Raw genomic sequence first — 26,653 nt, 5'->3', positions numbered from 1 at the left:
CGAAAGTTAAGGTGGAAAAGGTTGACGTGTTTCAAGTGCTAACAAGTTGTTTTTTATCAAGGCCCACCAACATGTGAATGTTGAAAACAATGTAAAATTGAGGTAGTTGAGGGAAACGATGGTGATTAAAAGGAGCAAATCAGATGGCAGGATACAATTTCAAGTGGTGCGGAGGGGCAAATGTCATTAAAAAGAATATCGTCATTTATATGAATAAAATACAATTTCAGAGCATCAAGATGAGCTAATGGCTGATGTGATTCAGTTTGAAAATATTTGATTCTAAATTTTAGGTACCAATAATAGATGATTTGTCTATTTCTTGATGTTGAACATATCTGTTTTGTTCTCAAAATCGAAAAATTAAATTTCTGGGAGTGATTTTAATATATATAAACTAAACTTTTAAAAGCAACTATAAATCTTAAAAATTTTACAGTTGTTATTATTATGAGCTCATATATTGTAATTTTCGCCTATAATAATAATCGATTTTTCTCAAAATTGTTCACCCTTATCACCTTTTAACGAAAACTATGCTATAGCTAATTTTTATAACTGTTGAACAATTCATGTTGTTAGGTTTAGTTTTCCCAATCTTTAGCTAATTCTGAAATGGGGGCAAAGCATTAATATGAAGAAAAGCCACAGTTTTATGAAAATGAAAAGCGTTAGTGATCTAATTTCTATTAATTATGGAACTGCAACGCTGCATTGTCTGGGCTCCTGAAAAGTTGCATAAATTGAGAATTATTTATTGATTTTAATGGTTTTTTATTGGTAAAAAAAACTCAATAAATTTGTAAATTTTTAGAAGTTTAATAATTTTTACTGTATGTTAGTTGTTTGTTCTCTCTAAAGCCCAGATAATTCTTTGCATCAAGATGGTCCGTATGGATGGGTGATCGTGTAAAGCTAAGGGTGGTGGCGCTAGTGTTAAAATTGCTCTTTTCAGACTTCCGGGTTACTGCTTCCGATATATTTTTACTCCGCAGATTGAAGAAACGCGCCATCATATTATTGCATCATATCTTTTGCAGTATTTCACATGTACCGAGTTCTTTCTTTCAGCCTTTAAACTTCAGTATTATCATATTAATATTATAATCATTAGAATATTTTCTAATTAGGCTAACTTAAAAAGATATTTTTGGCGACATTTTATTCAAATGTAGCCAAATAGGGGATAAAATACAAAACATGGCAAACCTTAAGAATTATTCACAATGAAATATTAACTTTCCAAAATTTTTTTCGGCCTTACGACCTGTGAGAATCAATACATTTCAGAAAGCTCTTATGAATGGTACAATTATGTTTAGATTTGAACCCAAATTACAATAGCAAAACTGCATGGAATATTAGGCTTGTTCACACATCGCCTCGTAGACATAACATAAGCGGAGGGATACACCGGAAATTTTCTAAATTTCTTCCGGTTTCAGGACGCTTGTTATTGTTTACATTAGATCACCCATCCATTGCTTAAAATTATGGATTTTTCTCTTGAATTGTGAATCTTTTTTTATTTCCCTTGCGACAACAGGCTATGAAAAACACATTCTATTGAGCCAAAATGACAGAATTCAGAAGATAGTGGCAATTACCTTCTGAATAATTACAGTATACTCATCCATGTTTTTATTGAGTGTTTCTAGTTTATTTTAAGTTTTGCGATTTGATTAAAAGAACTAAACTTGAAAAACTGTCATGAATGTCATAACTTAATTCTAATCTTTGAAACTTTAAAATGAAGCTTTTTAGACTAGAAAATATCAAATCTGTTTCAGATTTTAGAATCCGAGTCAGATTTCCCATATATTACCACTGGTATAAAAATTCTAATAAGCGCCATCTGTAAAAAGTTTTGTTCCACCACACCTCAAGGTTACGAAGACTAGTCAGATCTGATTGAAATGTTAGCGGAGTCCAGCATTAATTGTAACCGCACAATGAAAAGAAAAATAAACAAACTTGTCTGGAATTTTTGGCGGCTTTCGATTCGAACACATTTTGATTCTTACTCGTTAATGAGAAGATTTAAAATGACTCTACATATAGTTGCTGCTGCATGCGAAAATAACGGCATTGGAAGCAATGGACAATTACCTTGGCGTTTGAAGTATATATTTCGTTTTATTTCTTCAATGAGACACAAACTTCGTAAATGACAAATTTTTGCTTAACTGTTTCAATTATTATTTTTTGTAAAATCTAATTGTTTATTGATATATTATTGTTTTCAATATCCGAATAATGCTTGAATTTTTAAACTTATTGAGTTCCTATTTTTGTTATTCACTATCTAAATGAGAAATAATCATTTTCTTAATATTTCTTCAAGGAATACTGACATATCGGTACCTGAATTGACCAAGGTGTCAAATGATATTGCTTGACTGTTTAAATTAAAATACATTGTAGGAATATATATATGTGCTTGACAGGGGGTGGATCTCGTCTCGAATTTATCTCGTTCTTTTCTTCCGTGTTTCTTTTGTTTGGGAAGATTTCACTTATGATCTGTGACAGAATGATCGCCTAGTCTTTGCAACTTCTAGGCAGTTGTTACAAAAAAGCAATAATAATAATTGTAGAATGGGGCCAATTCGAAGTGTATTACTCTTAACCAATCTCAGGCTAATATCTACATGAGTTTTTTTAAAATTTGTAAGTTTAAAATCCATTTGCTACATTGGCAATATTTTCGTAACGTGATTAAACATGCCAACTACAATCATCGAGATAGATTTTAAACTGGTCATAGATGAATTTTAAATTCATGCCAAATGGATTTTAAACTGGCAATATTAAAGAAAAAAAATGATTGCAGGTTTGCCCGAGGGTGGCTAAGAGTTATATACTTCGAGTTGATCTCGTTATGCTTGTTCCCGTGATCTGATGCTTGGAAGTTGTCCCATGATCTAATGCTTGAAGAAGAAGACCTAGCGGGTTTTTTGTCACAGATCATGACATGGAAAACTTCCCTGATATAGGGTAAGTCTGCCCTAGAAAAAGTCACAAAATTTTGATGCCTACTGGACTATATAAATAATAAATAAATAAAAAAACATCACAGAAAAAGCTGAAAGAAACCAGCTTGATAATTGTTGCTCGTAGCCACCCTTGGAGAAATCAAAATTATTTGTTTATTTTTTATTTAAATTTTTGCCAGCACCTCTGGCACCTTGGTGACTAATATGTACGATTGTAGTGTACTTATATTATTTTTAAAAGAAAATATTTTAAAAGCCAAGAGTTAATTATATTTTTGCTTAATTTTCACTGTAGGAAAGAAATGGCTTTCTTCAAAGAATTGACCTCTTCAGTCCTAACTCCAGGTAAGTAACCCTTTGTGTTTGATTACAAATCTTTTTTTTTATTTATGTATTTTAAAACATTTGTGTACACTAATTTTGCTTGTTTCTCTTCACTTGTTTTGAATCATATCATTTAATTACTACTTTAAAATTATCTAAATCATGAAAATATTTTTATACCATAATAAAAATCATAGTTTGTATCGTATTTAAAATCAGTTGTGTATAGATATAGTTCTGACCTGACATTGATTTACATCAATAGGTTTCTAAAATTATAATTATCATCCATATCTATTTTATACTTAATAGTGCTGAAAAGAAGTCTTTACATTGCTTAACTTCTTTTGTTTTTATTGCAACAATGAAGTAGGTGAGTTCAAAGGTGCATTAATTGCAGATGTTTTTTGAAAGGCTGTTCAAATCAATTGGTAGTTTAAAGATTTTGATGCAATATTTATGATAGCTTTATTTTTATTGCAGTGGCGTACCTAGGGGGGGGCGGTGGGTGCGGTCCGCACCGGGCGGCACTTTCCTTGGGGCGGCATTTTTTATATTTACTTATAGTTGTAAAAAGCAACTTATTCATTTCATATTTATTTTCTTTCTTGAATAATAAATGATTATTATGATTATTATAAGTTTAATATTTGGTTTATATAAATTATGATTAACTATATGATTTCGAATATTATTCCTCGGTGTATATAAATGCATTTTAGTGTAAATTTTGAATTCTAATTCAAGAACAAGATAATAATTTTATTTTATTATATTCATTAAAATTCGTTGAATTCGTAAAAGGATCTTTACGATTTTGTTCGGCAATTTTTCCTAACTAAAATTTTTTGATATCAGTTTATAAATGTCATTTCTTTTGAAAAGTTTATATGATTACTTTGAAGTGATATATCAATATTTTTTTAAATCATCGATTTTTCTTTTGAAAAGCAGGGCCGGCGGAAGGCGGTCTAGGCGGGAAGGCGGAAGACCTAGCAGACCGCCGGTCTGCTAGGTCTGCAAAGCATTAGGGCGCCGGCATAAGAACTATCTTTTTCAAACAACAAAATCTAAACGAGACAAAACAAAAATACTGACGAAGTTACAATTTCAGGAATCGCAAATAGATAAATATACTCAGTCCGTTTTGAAGAATTGTATTTGGAATGATAAATTGCTTATAAACCATTTTGTTCATTCGCGATTCAATCTTTTAACAGTGAAGAGTGAAACAAATTATTAGGGTGCCAGTGCATTTGGAGAGTTTATTATAGGTAAGTATATTATATTACGTATTATAGATATAGATGTTATTCTAAATGCTATTCAGAGTAGTAAAATGACTTTGCCGTTTTCTATACATAATATACTATTTATTTCGACAAGTTATATTTTTATTATATATCCCTAGGATGAAACGAGTAAAAGAAAGTGGTGCGTCATTTAGAAAGAAAAGGAAGAGAAGGGAGGAAATACAGACTAAAAATACTGGAGCACTACTCAAATATATCTTCCATAAGTCAATTTCTAGTTCTTTTAGTATTGTTGCCTCAAATACGGGCGAAGAAGCAGCCCTCGAAGGCGAAAAAACATTTTCCAATGTTGTTCAAGAGGAAAGACCTGCTTCACACACTGGCGAAGAAGTAGAAAGTTCACCAAGTTCTGATGAAGAATCTGCTGCACAAATTATTCCGTCTATTTCTATGAAAGATATTGGATTATGGCCTAACAAAATTGACGACAATACAAGAGTATTTCTGGTACGTCAAGGTCCCTTTGCAATTCAAAATTTGTACGCTGACTTCAGCGAAGGAGTAAAACGTCCTAATAATACAATCAAAGCCAAAGGTGAAACAAGAAAACTGAGTCAGGACTGGTTTTTTTCAAATTTTGCCTAATGGCGAAAAGCTCTTAAGATCGTGGATGGTATATTCACCATCGAAGAAAAGTATTTATTGTTTCTGCTGCAAACTGTTTGATAATCTTTGTCAAGCAGGTTTTAATATGGAAAATGGTTTTAACAAATGGTGGAAACTTAATCCCAAAATTAGTCAACATGAGGTGAGTCCACTGCACATTCGATCATATTCCAAATGGAAGGAATTAGAAATAAGACTTGGACGTGGCGCAACTATTGACAAACTACAACAACAGAATATTGATAAAGAAATAAAAAAATGGAAGGAAATTCTAACAAGAATACTTGATATAATTAGATTCTTAGCAAAACAAAATTTGGCGTTTCGAGGACATCGTGAAAGTGTTCATCAGGAAAACATCGATTCAATGGAAAATAGAGGAAATTTTCTTGAGCTTGTTGACTTATTGGCTAAGTACGACCCAGTATTACGAGAACATGTAGTAAAAATTAAGATGGGTAATAAATATAGTATCTTTTATTTGTCGTCGAAGATCCAGAACGAATTCATAGAGCTATTGGGAGGCGCAGTCAGAAAAACAATTATGGATCAAATAAAGCAGGCTAAATACTTTTGTATTATATTTGACAGGACTCCTGACATTTCACACAAAGATCAAACCAGTCAAATTATTAGATATGTAGTTATTGATGGTAGCGAAGTTAAAGTTGTAGAATCGTTTATTGACTTTGTAGAAACTAAAGGAAAAACTGCTGGTGAAATCACAGATATGATTTTAACGAAATTAGAAAATGACGGTTTAGATATAAAAAATTGCAGAGGACAGGCTTACGATAATGCTGCCGTCATGGCAGGAAAGCACAGCGGTGTTCAAACTCGTATTAAAGAAATAAATCCAAATGCAGAATTTGTAGCATGTACAAATCATTCTTTAAACCTGGCATGTTTACACGCAGCTTCTACAGCTATCAATTCCATCACATTTTTTGGAACTATCGAACAGTTGTTTTCGTTGTTTTCTTCTTCCACTCATAGATGGAATGTATTACTTTCTGTCACTGGTCAAGATGTTAAACGCAGTGTAGAAACTCGCTGGAGCGCTAGAGCTGCCGCGGTAACTATAGTAAAAAAACATTTTTTTTGCATTTTAAGCGCTTTGGAAAAATTGACCTCTGAAGAAGAAAATAGTAAAACGAGATCAGATGCTGGAGTATTGCTCAATTCTATGCAATCTTTTTCTTTTCTATGTTACCTTCATTTATGGGAACCCGTCCTTTTGGAAATTAATGACGCTCAAAAATACCTGCAAATAAAAGGGTTAAATGTCCACCAATGCCATATAAAACTAAATTCTTTGCAAACACATTTCATGGAACAAAGAGATACGCTAGTACAAAACGCTGTTATAGCAGCCAAAATAATTTGTGAAGAGTTGGAGATATCGACTGAGCGTCGAGTTAGAAGGAGAAAAAATATGAGTGGGGAAAATTCGCGAGACGTGGGGCTATCCTTAGAAGAAGAAGAAGTACGAAGAGAAATGTTTTCATCTATGGACAGAATTATAAAGGAAATAAAAGAACGCTTCGATCAGTTGCATGGCCTTGTAAGAAAATATTCGTGTATAATACCGTGTAACCTACTAAATGAAGAATTTGAATGTCAAATAAATGACTTGATTGACATTGATAAAGAACAGTTCCATATTGAAAGAAAAAGGATCCAGGTTTTTATGGCTGTACCTACACTAAAAGAAGAGGCAAAACATTGGAAAAACGGGGAGAAGAGCCCTCTTGATCTGCTAAAATTTATTCAGCAGTATAGGTTGGAAAATTCTGTTCCCAACATTGTAATTTTGTTAAGAATTTTTTTAACAATTTCAATCAGTGTCGCTAGTTGCGAAAGAAGCTTCTCAAAATTGAAGTTGATAAAAAATTATCTTCGTTCTACAATGAGTGAATTAAGACTACAAAATCTTGCAATATTGTCAATAGAACAAGAAATTACAAATAATATAAATTTTGAGAGCATTATACACGATTTTTCTAGTATGAAAGCTAGAAGAGTAGATATTATATATATATGTTTACGAGTGCATACAAATATGTCTAAAAAAATTTACTCTGTGTATTAATTAATATTGATTAAATAACTTAATAATTTATTTATGTGTATTAATTTATAAAAACCACTATTTGATTGACTTATAATAGAAAGGGCGGCAAACTGGAGATCGCCCCGGGCGGCAAAAGTTCTAGGTACGCCACTGTTTTATTGTTTATATTTTTTAAATAACTGGATTGAATTTCATAACCAAATATATTCATTCTAATGTACGTAAGCCACGACTCCTTTGATTTTGTCAAAAAGTGGTGAGATAAAAGAAGAAATGATGGCTTTTTTTATTTTTTATTCAGTCTTTAAAAAACTTCCTTTGGCTTTTTAATGAGCTTAGTGAAGAATAAATACAGTTATATCTATTCAAAGTCAGAATAATTGGAATAAATCAATCTCCCAAAATTAAGAAGTGGATCAGTCTAAAATTTGAAGTGAATCAATCCTTAAAATTTAAAAAAGTGCAAATCACAATGCATTACCTTTTCTTGAAGTGCATTTGTCTGAGAGTAGAAATTTATGCTTTGATAAGAAAAATGGTACTTGGGGTTCTTGTTTTTTATTTATTTATTTATTTTTGCGTATGATTTATTGGATTGAAGTCAGATTTGTTTTCAAACTTACTTTTAGAGCTTTTGTAAATATAGTTATAATTATAAATAAATCATAACACATTTGAAACTTAATTACTGTATAAAATTTTTTTTTATAACAATGCATGGTTCAAAATTAATGAAAACATAATAGTATTTATCATTATTAATTATTATTCTTCATTAGCTGTATAACTATTTCTATTTTTATACATTAAGCGCAAGTTGACAAATATTTCAGCAAAAATTCCACTTATAAAAATAAAATTTCATTTTATTAATCAAATCAAGGACCTGAGTTAAAGTAACAAAATGAAAATGTTTGTGATTTCAAATTTGTTAATGCTATCGAATCATAAAAAGTGCGACAGAAAAAGAATCTGAATTTTTAATGAAATTGAAATACTTTGTTTCAATTTTTTATTTTACTTTTTTTTACAGTACACTCTCGATATCTCAAAGTTGGCTAAAAAAATTTCGAGATAACTAGTTCAGAGCTAATTATGTTCTAAAAAGTAGAAAAATATACTCTAAAATAGTACTCTTAAAAGTTGTCATGAAACATAAAAATAACTACCAATGTATGTAATGATAGCTGACTATAAGTCTAAATACAACAATGATAATTCTTAAAAGTAAGACAAAAATAATTATGCATTAAATAGAAAAGAATTGGTTTACAATAAACTTTGGGATTTTTTCGAAAAAAATCGTTTTATATTTCAAAAAATATTTGACATAACAAAGTTTTGAGTAGAAACTCTTTGAGATAGGAATTCAAATTAACATTTGAGGGATCCCTGTGGCAGAATTACAGCGACATTGTCACAGAACTTTGCAGAGTTCTTGCAGAACGATTTTTCTTTTGAAAAGTAACAAAAAATTTACTTTTCTTTTCTACAGAAATTTACACATAATATTTGAATCATGCATTTAGATAAACACTTAGATAACACTAAACCGCAGTAGTATCCTAAATTGATGCAATGTTTCGATTGCAGTTTCGGCAATTATTAATGTTGATTTTCACTTTGATTTTAAATAACCCGGTATATTTCAAACATTATGGAAAGTTCGAATTGAGTGTTTACTTTTTAGTGCAATAGTTGTATCAAATTTTCGGCAGTTGTTGCTCCATAGTTTTTAAATCTGATATTTTTTATATGATATTTATTTATAGCAACAACCTAGTCTCGAAACGAAACACGTGTTTAAGGAAATCGATTCGCGTGACTTTATACTGCACAAAAAATTTCAAAATGCTCAATTTTTTTTCCCTTTTGATTTTGTCTCTAGAATTCTATTGTAATTATTTTTCACTCCCCTGAAGTGAATTTCACTCTTCCAAAAAAAAAGAAAAAAAGGAAGTCTAAGAGTATTTTTACTCTATGAAAAAAAAAAAAAAAAAAAGCTGTATCACTGCCACCTAACTCTAGTCATATTGTTTACCAAATCTATATTCTATTATTATCAACAGCTATTTATGTTGCAGTGAAGCAGATGTTAAATTAACTGTTTTAACTGTTGTAGTTCTTTATGTTTTGAAATAAAAATGTATTTGATTCCTTCAATTAGCTATTATAGCAAGCAATGTAGTTTCTTTGTTTATCATTAAAACTGCTGCTGGTATCTCTCTGATATTATTATTATTATTATTATTTTTTTTTTGTAATGATTTGATATTAAGTTTTGCTAAACTGGATCAAACTCAAAAAATCCACTATTTTTGTTTGTTCTAGAAAGGTTGAGCATTTGCGATGCTACTTATTAATTTTGCTAAATAGGTTTTTATTCTGAATTAATTGCGTCTTTTGAATTGTTATAATTGTTCTCACCTTGTACATGCACTTTTACAATTCTTCATTTTTGAGAAATATTTCGAATTCAGGTATTTCCTTAAAAGACCCATATTTATGAGTTAATTTAATTTTTCAGGAGTCTAAAATATGTATAGTTTGAAGATTTTATTAACAAAGTTTGAATTTTTTGAAAACCAAATATTAATTATTTTGAATCAGTTTTAAAAATAATTAATTTTAAACTGTTCTTTGACGAAACATACATTATGTCTATAGGTTTTGTTTTCTATTTGAAGAATGTCAATAAGTTGGTTCTTTTTAATTTATTTTAATTCCTTAATTTCCGAAAATTGAAAAAATTGACTTATTTAAACAAAAATCCTCTTCTTATTGTTTTATGTCTTAGTCATTAAGATAAAATTTTTTGAATCTCAGTAATATTTTGTATCTTTTTTTTTCTTCGTATTTTATTATCAGAGAAGAAAAATGCTGTTATAATGGGCCGCAAGACATGGTTTTCAATTCCTGAGAAAATGAGGCCTTTAGCTAACAGGATTAATATTGTCCTTACAACAACTCAGTTGTGAGTATTTTATTTTGCTCTTAGTTTTATCTCATTATTTTATCCCAAGATTGTCTCAGTTTCATTCATTGAAACTCTTACAGTTTTGTTTCCTTTACTTTACAAAATAATTCTGGTAAAACCTTTAGGTTTTATTGGCTGTTTAAATTAAAAAATATTTTTTTCTTAATTCACAATAGTTTTCTCCTTTAATTGCAATGATGTATTTTTGTGTCTTTTTAAATTTTTGAAAAGAGTGGTTGAAAATCTTTCTTTTTAAGTTGGTTTGCATAGGTGAACCCCATGCAATTGATAGACATGTAATACGGCAGTTGCTATGGATCACTATATTGTATTGTTTTTTGTCCACTATATTGTAAATATGATTTAACAAGATTGATTTTAGTATTTTACTATATTTAAGTAAACTAACATTTGTTTTCTATGTTTCATCGCTGCTGAAAAAAAAAATTCTATCATGGAATCAAAGCTAAAGTATGTACGGCTTAGCAATAAAAGCTCAATCCAAGAAAACCTGTTTTTATTTGAAAAAAAAAAACTGGTTCTACTCTAAAAAAATACATAAGTGGAATGGAAAAAAAAATTTCTATCATGGAATCAAAGCTAAAGTATGTACGGCTTAGCAATAAAGGCTCAATCCAAGAAAACCTGTTTTTATTTGAAAAAAAAAAAAACTGGTTCTACTCTAAAAAAATACATAAGTGGAATTTATTCCATTTTTATCTATATTTAAAGTTAAGTTTAAATTATCTTTCATTACAAATTTTTTGCAGTCAAGGAACCAGTTTAAAACTGGTTTTATAAAGTTAGTTTGGCAAATATTTTGCAATATTAATTTAGTAACTTAAACAATTGCAAGTTGAAATTGCGTATCTTAATACATCTTGGAATGCTACTATTTCCTTCTTTTGATTTTTATGATTGATTTCAAAAGTAAAATAATGTATATAAAATATTTATGGTGAATGCATTTAACACATATCTGATGCAATAACAAATTGAAAATTGCTTATAATTTTTAAATCATTTAATACTCTTTATAGAAATGGAATATTTATAAAAGATGTTTTATGGCTTACTGATATTTTTTTTCATTCATTCCAAAAATATGTAGCTGTTTTTTTCACTGATTCAAGCACAAGTTTAATCACTAAAGTAAAATTATATTTAATTAATTAATACTAATCTTATTTGCTTAGTGCCTACTCTTTATTATGTCTTCCTGATATGCTTGTTTTCTTATTTAGAAATAATTAATATTATTTTAGGTAAATATATTTTCATTTCAGTGTATAATAATAAAATTTCTGGAATGATTCTCTTTATGAAATGTGAATTATTTCTTTTACAAAATTTTTAGGATATTACTTTATTTTAATTTTCATTCTTTGCAGTTCAAATATACTTTTGATCTTTCATCACAAGAGGTGAACTCGGAAAAGTAATCTAACAGTATCCGTTTTCCCTTTTTATGTCGTACACTGTTGACCTTCCAATACTATATTTATCATCGTTTTTTATCGAGTCAAAATAACTGCTCCTGTTAATACATTTGCAGGTGCACTAAAAATTTGTGGGAAAGATATTAATAAAAACCAAATAAATTTTGCCAAAACGTAGTTTAATTCTTGGTTGAAAACAAAAGGGGTTTTGGTTAATTAAGTTCATATCTCAGTAGAAAGGAGTCTTGTAGTCATTATCATGTCAATGCTAATGAAAGAATGTTACTCCCTATGTCTCCACCCCGTAAATATGAACATGATCTGGGAAGGAAAGAATGTTTCTCAAGAATATGTATCTTTTAAAACCAATTCAGAATTTCTATTTATTTTCTCCCTTTATTTTAACTGGCATTTCCCCGGTATTTCCTCTTTCCTTATCAATCTAATAAAGATAATGTCCACTTCAGTTTTGAGTAACACCTCTAGTTGTATAAACGGTAGACTTCCGTGTATAAATATGTGTATTTATACATGTTTATTGTATAATGTTTATATGCATACATAATGATATTTTTAGTTTATAGTTTCAATATGGTTAGTTAGTTTTAGTTTATAGTTAGTTTATGGTTTCCAGAGCACCACATCAGTAAAAATGCTGTAGAACGCAGTTTATATGTATATATAAACTGCGTTCTACAATCTGCGAAATACAAAATAATAATATTTAAAAAGATAATTAAAATAAAATGATTGTATTTCTCTTAGGTAATAAACTGTACAAACAAAATAATGTTTTTATAATATATTTATTAAAGTTTAAACATTGTTTAATTTTAAATAAAGTTTTTAAATGAATTTTTTTTTTAAATTGCAATCTTTGCTTGAAAAATATTCTTTAAACTCTATAGTGTGCTATTTTGAGATGTTTTAATATGATTTCAGAGATCTGAAAGGACCTGATTATGTGACAGATTCTTTTGATAAAGCAATGGATTGGTTGAACACTTCAGCGGTAAAAGAAAAACTTGAGAAAGTATTTGTGATTGGCGGAGAAGCTGTGTATAAGGTAATCAATTAAGGTCACTGTGGTTACACCTAAAACACTTAAATTAAAAAAACATGCTTTAAAGACTCCACTTATTAAAATGGAGTTAACCTTGAAAGGATTTATTCATAGACAATGTCAACCTTCCTCTATCAAAAGGTACCTCAAGATAGAATCGAGTTAACATGTCTTATATACTACTGAATTGGTATTTAATATTTGTAGCGGTAGTTATGCCACATTTCTCCCCTTCCAGAATTTTATCTGTGATAGAATTCGATGAACGATTACCTCATGCTGTTTATATATTTATATCATTTTTACCCATTATATTTTTCTTCATTTTTTTATAGCATTTTGCTAAATATTTTTTCATATTTTTGTTTATCGCATTTCTCTAATTTTTTCCCCTTCAATATTGTTTATTGACCAGGAGACTTTATTTACTTCACCTGATTTTTTTAAGCAGTATATTTGTAAGCAAATCAACTGTTTAATGTGGATCATCCATCAATACTGGCAAGTTCTTATCACGTCCGCAGGTCACCAAATGAGGGAATTTAATCACGTCCGGGTCACCATTATCGACCATGTCAACCTTCATCTATCGAAAGGTACCTCTAGATAGAATCGAGTTAACATGTCTTATATACTACTGAATTGGTATTTAATATTTGTAGCGGTAGTTATGCCACATTTCTCCCCTTCCAGAATTTTATCTGTGATAGAATTCGATGAACGATTACCTCATGCTGTTTATATATTTATATCATTTTTGCCCATTATATTTTTCTTCATTTTTTTATAGCATTTTGCTAAATATTTTTTCATATTTTTGTTTATAGCATTTCTCTAATTTTTTTCCCTTCAATATTGTTTATTGACCAGGAGACTTTATTTACTTCACCTGATTTTTTTAAGCAGTATATTTGTAAGCAAATCAACTGTTTAATGTGGATCATCCATCAATACTGGCAAGTTCTTATCACGTCCGCAGGTCACCAAATGAGGGAATTTAATCACGTCCGGGTCACCATTATCGACCATGTCAACCTTCATCTATCGAAAGGTACCTCAAGATAGAATCGAGTTAACATGTCTTATATACTACTGAATTGGTATATAATATTTGTAGCGGTAGTTATGCCACATTTCTCCCCTTCCAGAATTTTATCTGTGATAGAATTCGATGAACGATTACCTCATGCTGTTTATATATTTATATCATTTTTACCCATTATATTTTTCTTCATTTTTTTATAGCATTTTGCTAAATATTTTTCATATTTTTGTTTATCGCATTTCTCTAATTTTTTCCCCTTCAATATTGTTTATTGACCAGGAGACTTTATTTACTTCACCTGATTTTTTTAAGCAGTATATTTGTAAGCAAATCAACTGTTTAATGTGGATCATCCATCAATACTGGCAAGTTCTTATCACGTCCGCAGGTCACCAAATGAGGGAATTTAATCACGTCCGGGTCACCATTATCGACCATGTCAACCTTCATCTATCGAAAGGTACCTCAAGATAGAATCGAGTTAACATGTCTTATATACTACTGAATTGGTATTTAATATTTGTAGCGGTAGTTATGCCACATTTCTCCCCTTCCAGAATTTTATCTGTGATAGAATTCGATGAACGATTACCTCATGCTGTTTATATATTTATATCATTTTTACCCATTATATTTTTCTTCATTTTTTTATAGCATTTTGCTAAATATTTTTTCATATTTTTGTTTATCGCATTTCTCTAATTTTTTCCCCTTCAATATTGTTTATTGACCAGGAGACTTTATTTACTTCACCTGATTTTTTTAAGCAGTATATTTGTAAGCAAATCAACTGTTTAATGTGGATCATCCATCAATACTGGCAAGTTCTTATCACGTCCGCAGGTCACCAAATGAGGGAATTTAATCACGTCCGGGTCACCATTATCGACCATGTCAACCTTCATCTATCGAAAGGTACCTCAAGATAGAATCGAGTTAACATGTCTTATATACTACTGAATTGGTATTTAATATTTGTAGCGGTAGTTATGCCACATTTCTCCCCTTCCAGAATTTTATCTGTGATAGAATTCGATGAACGATTACCTCATGCTGTTTATATATTTATATCATTTTTACCCATTATATTTTTCTTCATTTTTTTATAGCATTTTGCTAAATATTTTTTCATATTTTTGTTTATAGCATTTCTCTAATTTTTTTCCCTTCAATATTGTTTATTGACCAGGAGACTTTATTTACTTCACCTGATTTTTTTAAGCAGTATATTTGTAAGCAAATCAACTGTTTAATGTGGATCATCCATCAATACTGGCAAGTTCTTATCACGTCCGCAGGTCACCAAATGAGGGAATTTAATCACGTCCGGGTCACCATTATCGACCATGTCAACCTTCATCTATCGAAAGGTACCTCAAGATAGAATCGAGTTAACATGTCTTATATACTACTGAATTGGTATTTAATATTTGTAGCGGTAGTTATGCCACATTTCTCCCCTTCCAGAATTTTATCTGTGATAGAATTCGATGAACGATTACCTCATGCTGTTTATATATTTATATCATTTTTGCCCATTATATTTTTCTTCATTTTTTTATAGCATTTTGCTAAATATTTTTTCATATTTTTGTTTATAGCATTGCTCTAATTTTTTTCCCTTCAATATTGTTTATTGACCAGGAGACTTTATTTACTTCACCTGATTTTTTTAAGCAGTATATTTGTAAGCAAATCAACTGTTTAATGTGGATCATCCATCAATACTGGCAAGTTCTTATCACGTCCGCAGGTCACCAAATGAGGGAATTTAATCACGTCCGGGTCACCATTATCGACCATGTCAACCTTCATCTATCGAAAGGTACCTCAAGATAGAATCGAGTTAACATGTCTTATATACTACTGAATTGGTATTTAATATTTGTAGCGGTAGTTATGCCACATTTCTCCCCTTCCAGAATTTTATCTGTGATAGAATTCGATGAACGATTACCTCATGCTGTTTATATATTTATATCATTTTTACCCATTATATTTTTCTTCATTTTTTTATAGCATTTTGCTAAATATTTTTTCATATTTTTGTTTATCGCATTTCTCTAATTTTTTCCCCTTCAATATTGTTTATTGACCAGGAGACTTTATTTACTTCACCTGATTTTTTTAAGCAGTATATTTGTAAGCAAATCAACTGTTTAATGTGGATCATCCATCAATACTGGCAAGTTCTTATCACGTCCGCAGGTCACCAAATGAGGGAATTTAATCACGTCCGGGTCACCATTATCGACCATGTCAACCTTCATCTATCGAAAGGTACCTCAAGATAGAATCGAGTTAACATGTCTTATATACTACTGAATTGGTATTTAATATTTGTAGCGGTAGTTATGCCACATTTCTCCCCTTCCAGAATTTTATCTGTGATAGAATTCGATGAACGATTACCTCATGCTGTTTATATATTTATATCATTTTTACCCATTATATTTTTCTTCATTTTTTTTATAGCATTTTGCTAAATATTTTTTCATATTTTTGTTTATAGCATTTCTCTAATTTTTTTCCCTTCAATATTGTTTATTGACCAGGAGACTTTATTTACTTCACCTGATTTTTTTAAGCAGTATATTTGTAAGCAAATCAACTGTTTAATGTGGATCATCCATCAATACTGGCAAGTTCTTATCACGTCCGCAGGTCACCAAATGAGGGAATTTAATCACGTCCGGGTCACCATTATCGACCATGTCAACCTTCATCTATCGAAAGGTACCTCAAGATAGAATCGAGTTAACATGTCTTATATACTACTGAATTGGTATTTAATATTTGTAGCGGTAGTTATGCCACATTTCTCCCCTTCCAGAATTTTATCTGTGATAGAATTCGATGAACGATTACCTCATGCTGTTTATATATTTATATCATTTTTGCCCATTATATTTTTCTTCATTTTTTTATAGCATTTTGCTAAATATTTTTTCATATTTTTGTTTATAGCATTGCTCTAATTTTTTTCCCTTCAATATTGTTTATTGACCAGGAGACTTTATTTACTTCACCTGATTTTTTTAAGCAGTATATTTGTAAGCAAATCAACTGTTTAATGTGGATCATCCATCAATACTGGCAAGTTCTTATCACGTCCGCAGGTCACCAAATGAGGGAATTTAATCACGTCCGGGTCACCATTATCGACCATGTCAACCTTCATCTATCGAAAGGTACCTCAAGATAGAATCGAGTTAACATGTCTTATATACTACTGAATTGGTATTTAATATTTGTAGCGGTAGTTATGCCACATTTCTCCCCTTCCAGAATTTTATCTGTGATAGAATTCGATGAACGATTACCTCATGCTGTTTATATATTTATATCATTTTTACCCATTATATTTTTCTTCATTTTTTTATAGCATTTTGCTAAATATTTTTTCATATTTTTGTTTATCGCATTTCTCTAATTTTTTCCCCTTCAATATTGTTTATTGACCAGGAGACTTTATTTACTTCACCTGATTTTTTTAAGCAGTATATTTGTAAGCAAATCAACTGTTTAATGTGGATCATCCATCAATACTGGCAAGTTCTTATCACGTCCGCAGGTCACCAAATGAGGGAATTTAATCACGTCCGGGTCACCATTATCGACCATGTCAACCTTCATCTATCGAAAGGTACCTCAAGATAGAATCGAGTTAACATCTCTTATATACTATTGATTTGATATTTAATATTTGTTGTGGTAGTTACGCCACAACCTCTTATCTAAGTTTCATTTTTTTCTTATTTTTTAACCCTAATACACCTCCAGCTTATTTCTGCTGCCAAACTGGAGGATCCACAATTCAGGACAAACAATATACTCGATAAGCTTTTAAAGTTCTGTTTCTCAAAATAATACAACTGAAGTTGAACTATGATATGACCATCTTATACACTTTCTCAAATTAATTTAAATTTTTAATCTGGGTTTAATAAAAACAATATTTGTTTGATGAATGAAATTTCACTATTAAAATAATCTAAGATATTACAAGTTATAATATATGCCCATTATTTCAGTAGTTTTTTTTTAAATCTAAATTTTAAAAATAAGGTGTAAAAAAATGAGTAATGAATATATATATATATATTCCGCTCTTTTTTGATGAAAATTTTTTTATACACAGGGTTAGTACGCCTTCTGAAATGCCTGAAAACCTCCTGAAATTAACTCTTTTTTTTCTAAGGGCCCTTATAACTCCTGAAATTGGCGTTTTAACTCCTGAAAATTACGTTTTATCTCCTGAGAAATTTTTAACAAACATAAAAAACTACTCTTAAATGAAGAAAATAATTAATCATCCCTTCCGTCTTCCCAAAATGCCTGTCTTACCAGTCATGCCGATAGACTCAGTACAGTGTGAATGCTCACAAAGCGGAATGATCATTCAGTAGTGCCAGCGTTAAGATCATTTGAAGTGAAGTTACTATTACAATTAATGTAAACAATCTGTTCGTGTGCACCCGAATGTATTGGATTAAGCGTTGAACAGCAATCGAGTATTATTTTTTCATCTCCATTGTATTTACAACTACAACAAGTATGCCTGGAAGAAAGTGCGTTTTTAATAGCGACTGGCTAGCAAATGAATTGTTTAAAGATTGGCTGCTAAGTGTTCCCGAATCTCGACATAAAGCACGTTGCTCACTGTGCAATAAAGTTATCAATGTTTGGAATATGGACGAAACAGCCTTAAAGTACTACATGAAAGGGCTTAATCATAAAAAGTTGGCAGAAAATAAAGAAAAAGTTGTGAATTTAAGAACTTTTTGCTCAGCTCAAGATCGTAGTGTTGGATCTCCTAACCAACCAAGTACTTCATATTCAGTTCAAAGTGATGTTCCTGTGCCGGTTTATAATGTGAATCGAGCAATTAATTTGAATAGCCTCACTACAAAAGCTGAAATTTTATGGACTTTAAAGGTTTTAAGCTCATATTATTCCTGCAAATTTTGTGAAAATTCAAATTTTCTTTTTAAGTTATGTTTTCTGATGGCGAGATAGCAAGCAATTTCAGTTGTGGTGAGAGAAAAAACTGCCTACCTCTCAGTTTTTGGCATAGCGCCATATTTTTCGTCTCTACTTAAGTCAAGGGTGAAAGAGGAAACCAATTATGTACTGCTTTTTTATGAAAGTCTAAATGATGTTAATCAATTCAAACAGCTGGATTGTCATGTAATATTTTGGGATGGTAATCAAATAAATATGCGCTACTATTCTTCAGACTTTCTAGGCCATGCCACATCTGAACATTTATTTGAAAAAATAAATGAGAAATGCTTGTGTAAAAGTTTACTACAATTATCTATGGATGGTCCGAATGTCAACCTAAAAGTGCTAGACATAATGATGGAAAAAATGAAGAATGAACACAATGTGAGTCTCTTGAATGTAGGTTCATGTGGACTGCACACAGTGCATAATGTCTTTTGGGGTGGTTGCTCTGCTGCTTTTCCGGAAGTAGAGCATGCTGCATCATCTGTTTACTGGTTTTTTAAAGACTCTCCTGCTCGAAGAGAAGATTTTGCATCTGTAAATAAATTGTTAATTGCAATAAGGAAAATTAAAATAAAATGAAAAAAGCTGGTATCAAAGGAGGCTGCAAAAAAAATATCAGCAAAAGCTGTCAAATTTCAGAGGCACTTAAAAAAATTAAAATCTAAGGTCTCAAAAAATTGTGCGAAAAATGAACTTTCTTGTCCTACCAACACTGATGATCAAAAGTCTGGAAAACGCAGTCTACAGATCAGTCATGTTAGTGAAAGACCATCGAAAAAACAAAGAATTGATGAGATAGTCCGCAAATGTCCTTTGACCATTAAAGAAATGTTTTTTAAAATGATGTGATACATAAAATCGTGCCTTTATGATTCATGCATGATTACTCAAAGTTATCTAAATTATTAAAAAAAATTATATTAATCAAGATTTTATTTAAGAACATAAGTACCATTTATTTATATTTATTTGAATAGATAATTATGTAATCAGTATCAGATTGGCTATTGAATTCATATAATTTTCTTTTGCACGTTTAGTGCTACAGTTATAAACTTCCTCTTTTTTGTCAATCACATCCCTGAGAATCGCTTTTGGCTCACAAGCCATTACTTGTTCATCCCTGCTCTCAATAATGCAGCTTTTAAGTTGGATCACTGTTTAATTTTAGGATTGTTATCATTTTTTTTTAACCATCAAATTTGGTGCAGCGAAATCGAAGATATCAGAGAAGAAAGTTGAAACATCAAAATATCAAAAATTTTAATTACATTTGTTCTCTCAAACATGTATTCAATGAAAAGCTTAACTCCATGATAACCCATTACACACGCATGAACTTTATCTATGCTGTTGAATTTTTTAAATTAATTAATATTTTCTAAATATTGTTCGCTTAAAAATAGGGGGAGGGGGAAAACATTTGATATTTGATTTGCAAGCTCTTCACTATTTGTCTCTAGTTCCTTTTTTGTTGCTCAAAATTATTGCTTTTGAAATACGTTGATAATGTGTTGGATCAAAATCCCAAATTTCTTAATTATTTCTGATTTAAGGTCATTTCTGATTTAAGGACTGAAAATTTAAATGTTACTACCAAATCATTGACAAGAGATGCTTTTGCTCTAAGAATAGTTGCTTTTCTGAAGTATACCCATCATGTAGTAAAGTTGGTTCTTATGCTTAAGGGAAAGATCTAAATAATTTGCAGAAGGTGGCTTTGAATATTTAATCAATCAGTAGTAAATGCAGTAATGTACCGTGAGTAAAAATTTTGGTACAATTAGTTAGAGTTTAGGCCGAAACAACAAAAAAAAAACATAAAGATCGTATAGTTTTAAAAATATTAACATTAGTACACAAAAGAAAAAAAAAATAAATTAACCTAAATTTGCCGAAAGGTTCGATTCAAAAAACAGATTTATTTATAAAAAAAAATCACTTACCTAAAGCTTTAAAATACACATGCTGAAACAAAAAATACCCCCCCCCTTTTCTTCATTACCTAAAACATGTTTAAATACAATGGGAAAAAAAAAAGGAAAACCAAAATTCTGTTGAGAAATGACTCCAATCATTAAGATAAAAAAAAATTATTTATTATAATAGCATGGTTATCAGGATTAGAAAATATAATTTTAGGTTTTATGGGTTTAAAATGCAGGGTAGTTGGCAAGGTTTACAATTTACTAAACTAAAAGTTCATGAGATGAAAAATAACTGTCCGGTAGCTAAATGCAGGGTAGTTGGCAAGGTTTATAATTTATTAAACTAAAAGTTCTTTAGATGAAAAATAACTGTCCGGTAGCTGCATTCTCATTATTACTATTGCAATTAAAAAGGAAACGAAATCATACCACGTGCCCCCTGGCACGGACTTGCTGGCACTTCCTCATGGATCATGGAGATGAACCAGATCTTGATCACCATTTTATCTTCCTTTCATACTAATCATGTAAGCTTCTGTGCCGCTTGGCACGAGTTTCTTTCCAATTCCACATGGCTTTCTATCATCAGCCAAAACCTCGTGGAGCACGACGTCTACCAGGTAGGAGAGCAAGAGAGAGCACGCTTTTTTGCACACCGCGCACACTTCCTTTTATATACTTTCCAAAAACGCCACCATTGCCAACACCTCGAAACTCACAAACAGAAATAATTTTTCAAAAATAAAATTATTTTAACAAAAATTGAAAGATAATTACAAAATAAAAATACCTTGCATATGTTGTGAAATGCATATGTTGATTTAAAAACCGATTTAAATACCTTGCATATGTTGATTTAAAAATTTAATTACAAAAACATATCAAATCAGCAGAGGAAAAAAAAACAACTTCAACTGAATAAACTGAAGTTAAGTCATGATTGATGCTGCCACCTGTCTGCTAAAAAAGAAACTAACTGAACAAATGTTTTAAAAAAAACAAACCTGTTCACTATTATTCAAAGAAACAGTTAAATAAATCTTTAAAGAGAAAAAGTTATTAGTCTAAAATTTAAATTAAATTAAATACTTAAAAAAACTGAACTCTTACAAGTAAGAATAATAAAGTTTACCAAAAATAAAAGAAATTTAAAAAGTTAAAGGTAAATAAAACATGTAGAATTTTTGAATTCTACAGTAAGGAGGGCCCTTGCTTTTATTTTCAACAATTTTTTCATAATTCAGACATGAGATTTTTCTTTAGATTCATAGTTTTCTTTTTTAATCGCTTTTTAGAATCATTTGTTTGAATTTATTTTAAAAATTATTTGTCTCTTTTTTTGTTATATTTTTGCTGGGAATATTAAAAAATTATCACACAGTTGGAAATTTTATCATAAACTTTAAAAAAAAATGCATAAAAATTTATCAAATTAGATTTTTTAATGTAGTTTATTAAGGGGTCATTCTCTGATTAATTTTCACTGTTTTGCCCTTTGAGTTTATATCGATAGTTACTATTTTATGTGGTAATATAATCTTTCCCCGTTGAAATTTTGTCATTAAACATTCCATTATTCTTAGATAATTAGAACTTTTTTGTTGGAAGCATGGTGTTTTAATGGAAAATAAAGCTGTATTTCACTGAAAAATTCTTCATTTGAAACTCCTAAATGAATTTCTTTCTATCTTCACTAAATGGAAAAATATAGGTGAGTTTGCACAGTAAGAGGTACTGACTGTGTAAATTATTCACTTTTTAGTAAAATGAATGGCCCCTTCTTTACATCAGAAGGGAAACTTTCCATTTTGTTTTTCTTTTTCAAAAGACTTTCTACTCCAACAGCATTTTTTGTCTTATGTTACTGTAGAAAATCTAAATAATGCGATTTCATAAACCACAATTCTTCATAAGTTGCATTAACTTTCCAAAATTGATAATTTGTTTCTAGTGTTCTTGATGGTTTAAACTTTTTTGTGTAAATACTTAAGTGCATAGTTTACGATTTAAACTATTTGTGTTTTTTAAATTATTTTAAAACATTTAATATTGATCTGCTCCAGATATATATTTCGCTATTTTTAGTTTAATAATATGTCAAATGATCTATATAAAACAAAATTCTATGTATTTCTTCAAAGTCTCATGTTTCAAGGTTTAAGTCATAAACATCTCCTGTATATACTTTTGCAAATTAAATGAAGTTAGCCTTATACAGTCTTCAGTTGGTGCATTTAAATAATATTATCCAAATGTATATTTTTGTATAAAAATATTTATTTTTATTGACAAAAAAACAAAATTGAAATGTAATTTCTTGATCGTATACATGCCAATAGAAGAGTACAGAATAAAATTTTTTTTCTTTTCCTTTTGTAAAGTGTTAAATGCATGAGAAAAACTTCATGAATGTGTTAAATATCTGAAAGATAATCATAGTTACAATTATGTTGAAATAAATGTATTAGGTGGGGATAACATTATATGTTATAATAACGCAGATACGTTCTTGATTTTATGTTTGTTATTTTATGTACTTGAACTAAAAGTAACATTAAAGCAAATAATGAGGTTTTTTTTTATCAGTTTTAAAAATTTTGCTTCATGCCTCATATGAGAGAGGTTCTGTTTTTATAAAAATAATCTCTATTAGTGTTAATAATTTTTCAATGTTTTATAGGTTGCCATGGATTCTGATCACCATCAAATCATATACCTCACAAGAATTCATGAAAAGTTTCATTGTGATACCTACTTCCCAAAAATGGATGACAGTTTTCAATTGACTGAGTATGATTCTCTTATTTATCTGGGGTTTCTTCCGAATTTTTTTTGTCTTTTATTTCTTAGTAAATTAATTAGCTATGTTATTGAGTTTGTGGCGCCCGGTGGCTGAGTGGTAGCGCTTCACGGTCCCGTGCTACAGGTCCTGGGTTCAATCCTCGGGCCGGGCAAGGTTGACTCAGCCTTTCATCCCTTCAGTGGATCGATAAATGAGTACCAAGCATGCTTGGGAACTAAACACTTGGGGTTCCGCGTTCGGCTGACCACCAAATCAGTACATCTGCTCCTGCACCCCAGAGCCCAAGGTCAAGAAAACTGGGATGGGCACAGTAGGCCTTGGCCCTCTATGGGCTGTCGAGCCACTGAGTTTTAGTTATTGAGTTTAAGTGTTAAAAAAATCAGACAGCAATTCCACTTAAATGCGATAACTTGTAATACAATATGCATTATAGTGCGTAATTTCCTAGAGGTGTCTCGAAGAGAGAAAAAAAATTTGAGTTGTCCTTTGGAACACTGTATTTTCGGGGGGAAAAAATAGTGCACCAGCAGATTTATGTGTCAAACGTTTGATATAATTTTTTAATAATATTTTATAACTAGTAAATTTATTTGTTTCTTAATTTTACCAGAAACCAGGTTAGAATACTTCTGAAAATACAGTGTATTAAAAAAGTTTGTCTCAATTTAATTGGCTATAATATGCTATTTTTATTTTAAATTATTAATTTTTATAATGAGTAATTAGTGTATCTATGTTATATGATATGAACTAATCACTAATTATAGTAAAATAATATATGCTCTGTAAAGCTTGTTTTTTCAATTTATCAGATTTAAACTGATCTTTTTTCTTTTATTCCCATGTTCGATAAATATAATTTAATGATAAGATTAGCTCATTTACAATTTAATTTTATTATTAATAAGTCAGTAATAAAATAATCATAATATTTATTCAATATTGAAATTGTTATTGATATTCGATCTTAATTAATTTTTTATCCTTTGCACATTTTTCTCAAAAGTTTGAAATAAAAGACATTGTTAAAAAAAAATAATTGTAGTGCAATATATTTTGATGGATTATTTCGAATATAAAAATTCTAATTGTTTGTAAGCCTATAGAATATAACATAATTTTAAACAAATATATTGTATGGAATAATAGACAATATTGTGTGTTATGTAGAATATTTTGTGTTTCAATATTTCTATCCAATATTTTGTTCGTTACTTTAGAAATTCTTGAAAAAAGAGATGGCTCTGCTTCTATAAAAAATATCACTGCTTGTTGGCATCCTTCTTTAAAACAGGAAGGAATTAATAAAATATTTTTTAAAAAAAATCACTTTAAGCAAACAGTTAATATTTTATGAGATTTCTGTTTTTTTAGTAGCTTTGTTTTATTTATATTTTAAAAAAGTCTTTTAAAAATTTTTTAGGGAATTTGAACCAGATTTTTTTTCAAATCATGATCACCTCAATTATTTTAAAAATGTACAAGAAGAAAATGGCATCAAATACAAGCATGAAGTTTACATAAAAAAGGACAAAAAATAAAGTGAATACTTGAACTGTTATAATTAAGAAATTATCTCTTTACATGAAACAAATTTTATGTTATTACTGACATTATGCCACCAATATCATGCTAGTAATTGACATTAGCTGTCTTATTTTTTTAGAAATGGTAAATATGTATGTATGAGCATTGATATACGATTTGTATTGATTTATGCTTCCAAAAATTAATCATTTATTTATTTCCTAAATATATATCACTGAAGCACACATTTTTATATTTTTTTATAAAATGGAAAGAGGGGAAGTTTATTTTAGAATTTGTTGTCTGTTTGAAATTACAAGTAAATTATGCCTTCATGTAAGTTTTTTTATACCTGCTATATTTGCTTGTCTGATTAAATTAGGCATAATAAATCTGTATGTACGTTAATGTGGCAATTTTTCAACCTAAGAATTAGGCATGTTTTTTTTTAATTGTTATTAGTCAAAAGTTGAAGTCTGCTTATTTTTATGTGTAACGAAGTGATGTTGCATTTATTGAATTTTTCCTATGAGAAATAAATAAGGCTGTTTTTTGAGAGCTCTAATTTTTTATTGTTCAAAAACTCACTCCACTGCTGCAATATCTGGCCTCATAAAAACTTGCAAAAAATTTGAATAAGGCATTAATTTTAATCTAGATAGAAAAATTTTGTTAAATTGGCAATTTTTGAATAAGTTTAGCTTTTAAAATGTTTAAGTTATTTTTCTGTTCTAAGTCCCTGATAATTCTTTGCGAGAAGATGGTATAGTTTTAAATTATTGCTTTCCTCAATTTTTCTATGTGAAAGAGCTTCAAAAATCTATGTTAACTCAGTACTTTTCAGTTAGCCAGACGCAAGGAAATTCAATTATTTATTTATTTTAATTTTATTTTGTGTTTAAAAAATAAATTAAACTATTTTAAGAAAAGTTGGCAGAGATCCACATTTTTTGGCAACATTTCGCTTGCTTACAGCTAACTAAAAAGGGTCCTCTTTTCTTTGTGCTGCCGCACTTGAATAATTGAACTTGACTGTTTTATTTTCTGGAGAAAAAAAAATCAATGCTGATTTGTTTAGGTTGTTACCGTCTTTTATCTTGAAGGAAAAATTCATTCATTCAAAATTATATTCAGAACTGATATTATATTAAAATTCTAAATACTTGTTGCTTTACTGTGTTTATATTGTGTATTGACATTAATGTTAAAAGTTTTTCACTTAAAGTTTAACCATATTTGAGTTTAATTATTTTATAATCTAAAATAATGTAATTTAAAAGTAAATTTTATATGTTTTATTCACTTAAAATTGAATTATGCATGTTGTCGAAATCATATGTGTGCTTTTATCTGGAAATAAAAAAAATAATGTATATATGTATTTACAAGCTGGTTCAATTAGTGATATTTTAACTGTTAAGATTATTCAATATATTACATCACACAAATCAAAATACAACTGTGTCATTTGAACATTAAAAAAAATGTTTGTAAGTAAGTTTGATAAAATAAAATTTTTCCATTTTTTCTTGTTTTCTATTAAAA

General features: G+C 29.6%; 2 protein-coding genes and 1 long non-coding RNA gene across 3 annotated transcripts; 2 read left to right on the top strand and 1 right to left on the bottom strand.

Annotated features, from left to right (window-relative positions):
- Positions 1-1,908: 1,908 nt before the first annotated feature.
- Dhfr (dihydrofolate reductase) lies at positions 1,909-26,653 on the top strand. Its single transcript, XM_016069283.4, has 6 exons — positions 1,909-2,122; positions 3,292-3,341; positions 10,182-10,287; positions 12,672-12,795; positions 23,459-23,568; positions 25,005-26,653. The coding sequence occupies exons 1-6, from the start codon at positions 1,917-1,919 to the stop codon at positions 25,120-25,122; spliced, it is 714 nt and encodes a 237-aa protein (XP_015924769.3). The 5' UTR covers positions 1,909-1,916; the 3' UTR covers positions 25,123-26,653.
- LOC139426091 (zinc finger MYM-type protein 1) lies at positions 5,244-9,263 on the top strand. Its single transcript, XM_087166576.1, has one exon. It carries the CDS (start codon positions 5,244-5,246, stop codon positions 7,329-7,331), a length of 2,088 nt encoding a protein of 695 aa, XP_087022702.1. The 3' UTR covers positions 7,332-9,263.
- On the bottom strand, positions 19,064-21,971 carry LOC122270714 (uncharacterized). The gene is made up of 2 exons (XR_006225961.3): positions 21,208-21,971; positions 19,064-19,382 (listed from the first exon to the last, which is right to left on the bottom strand). It is a non-coding gene; the product is annotated as an uncharacterized LOC122270714 (long non-coding RNA).

The sequence above is a fragment of the Parasteatoda tepidariorum genome, chromosome 6 (assembly GCF_982258835.1).
Source record: "Parasteatoda tepidariorum strain Cologne lab strain chromosome 6, Ptep-v5.0, whole genome shotgun sequence".
Lineage (NCBI taxonomy): Eukaryota > Metazoa > Arthropoda > Arachnida > Araneae > Theridiidae > Parasteatoda > Parasteatoda tepidariorum.
This window is presented reverse-complemented; position numbering and strand designations above follow the sequence as displayed.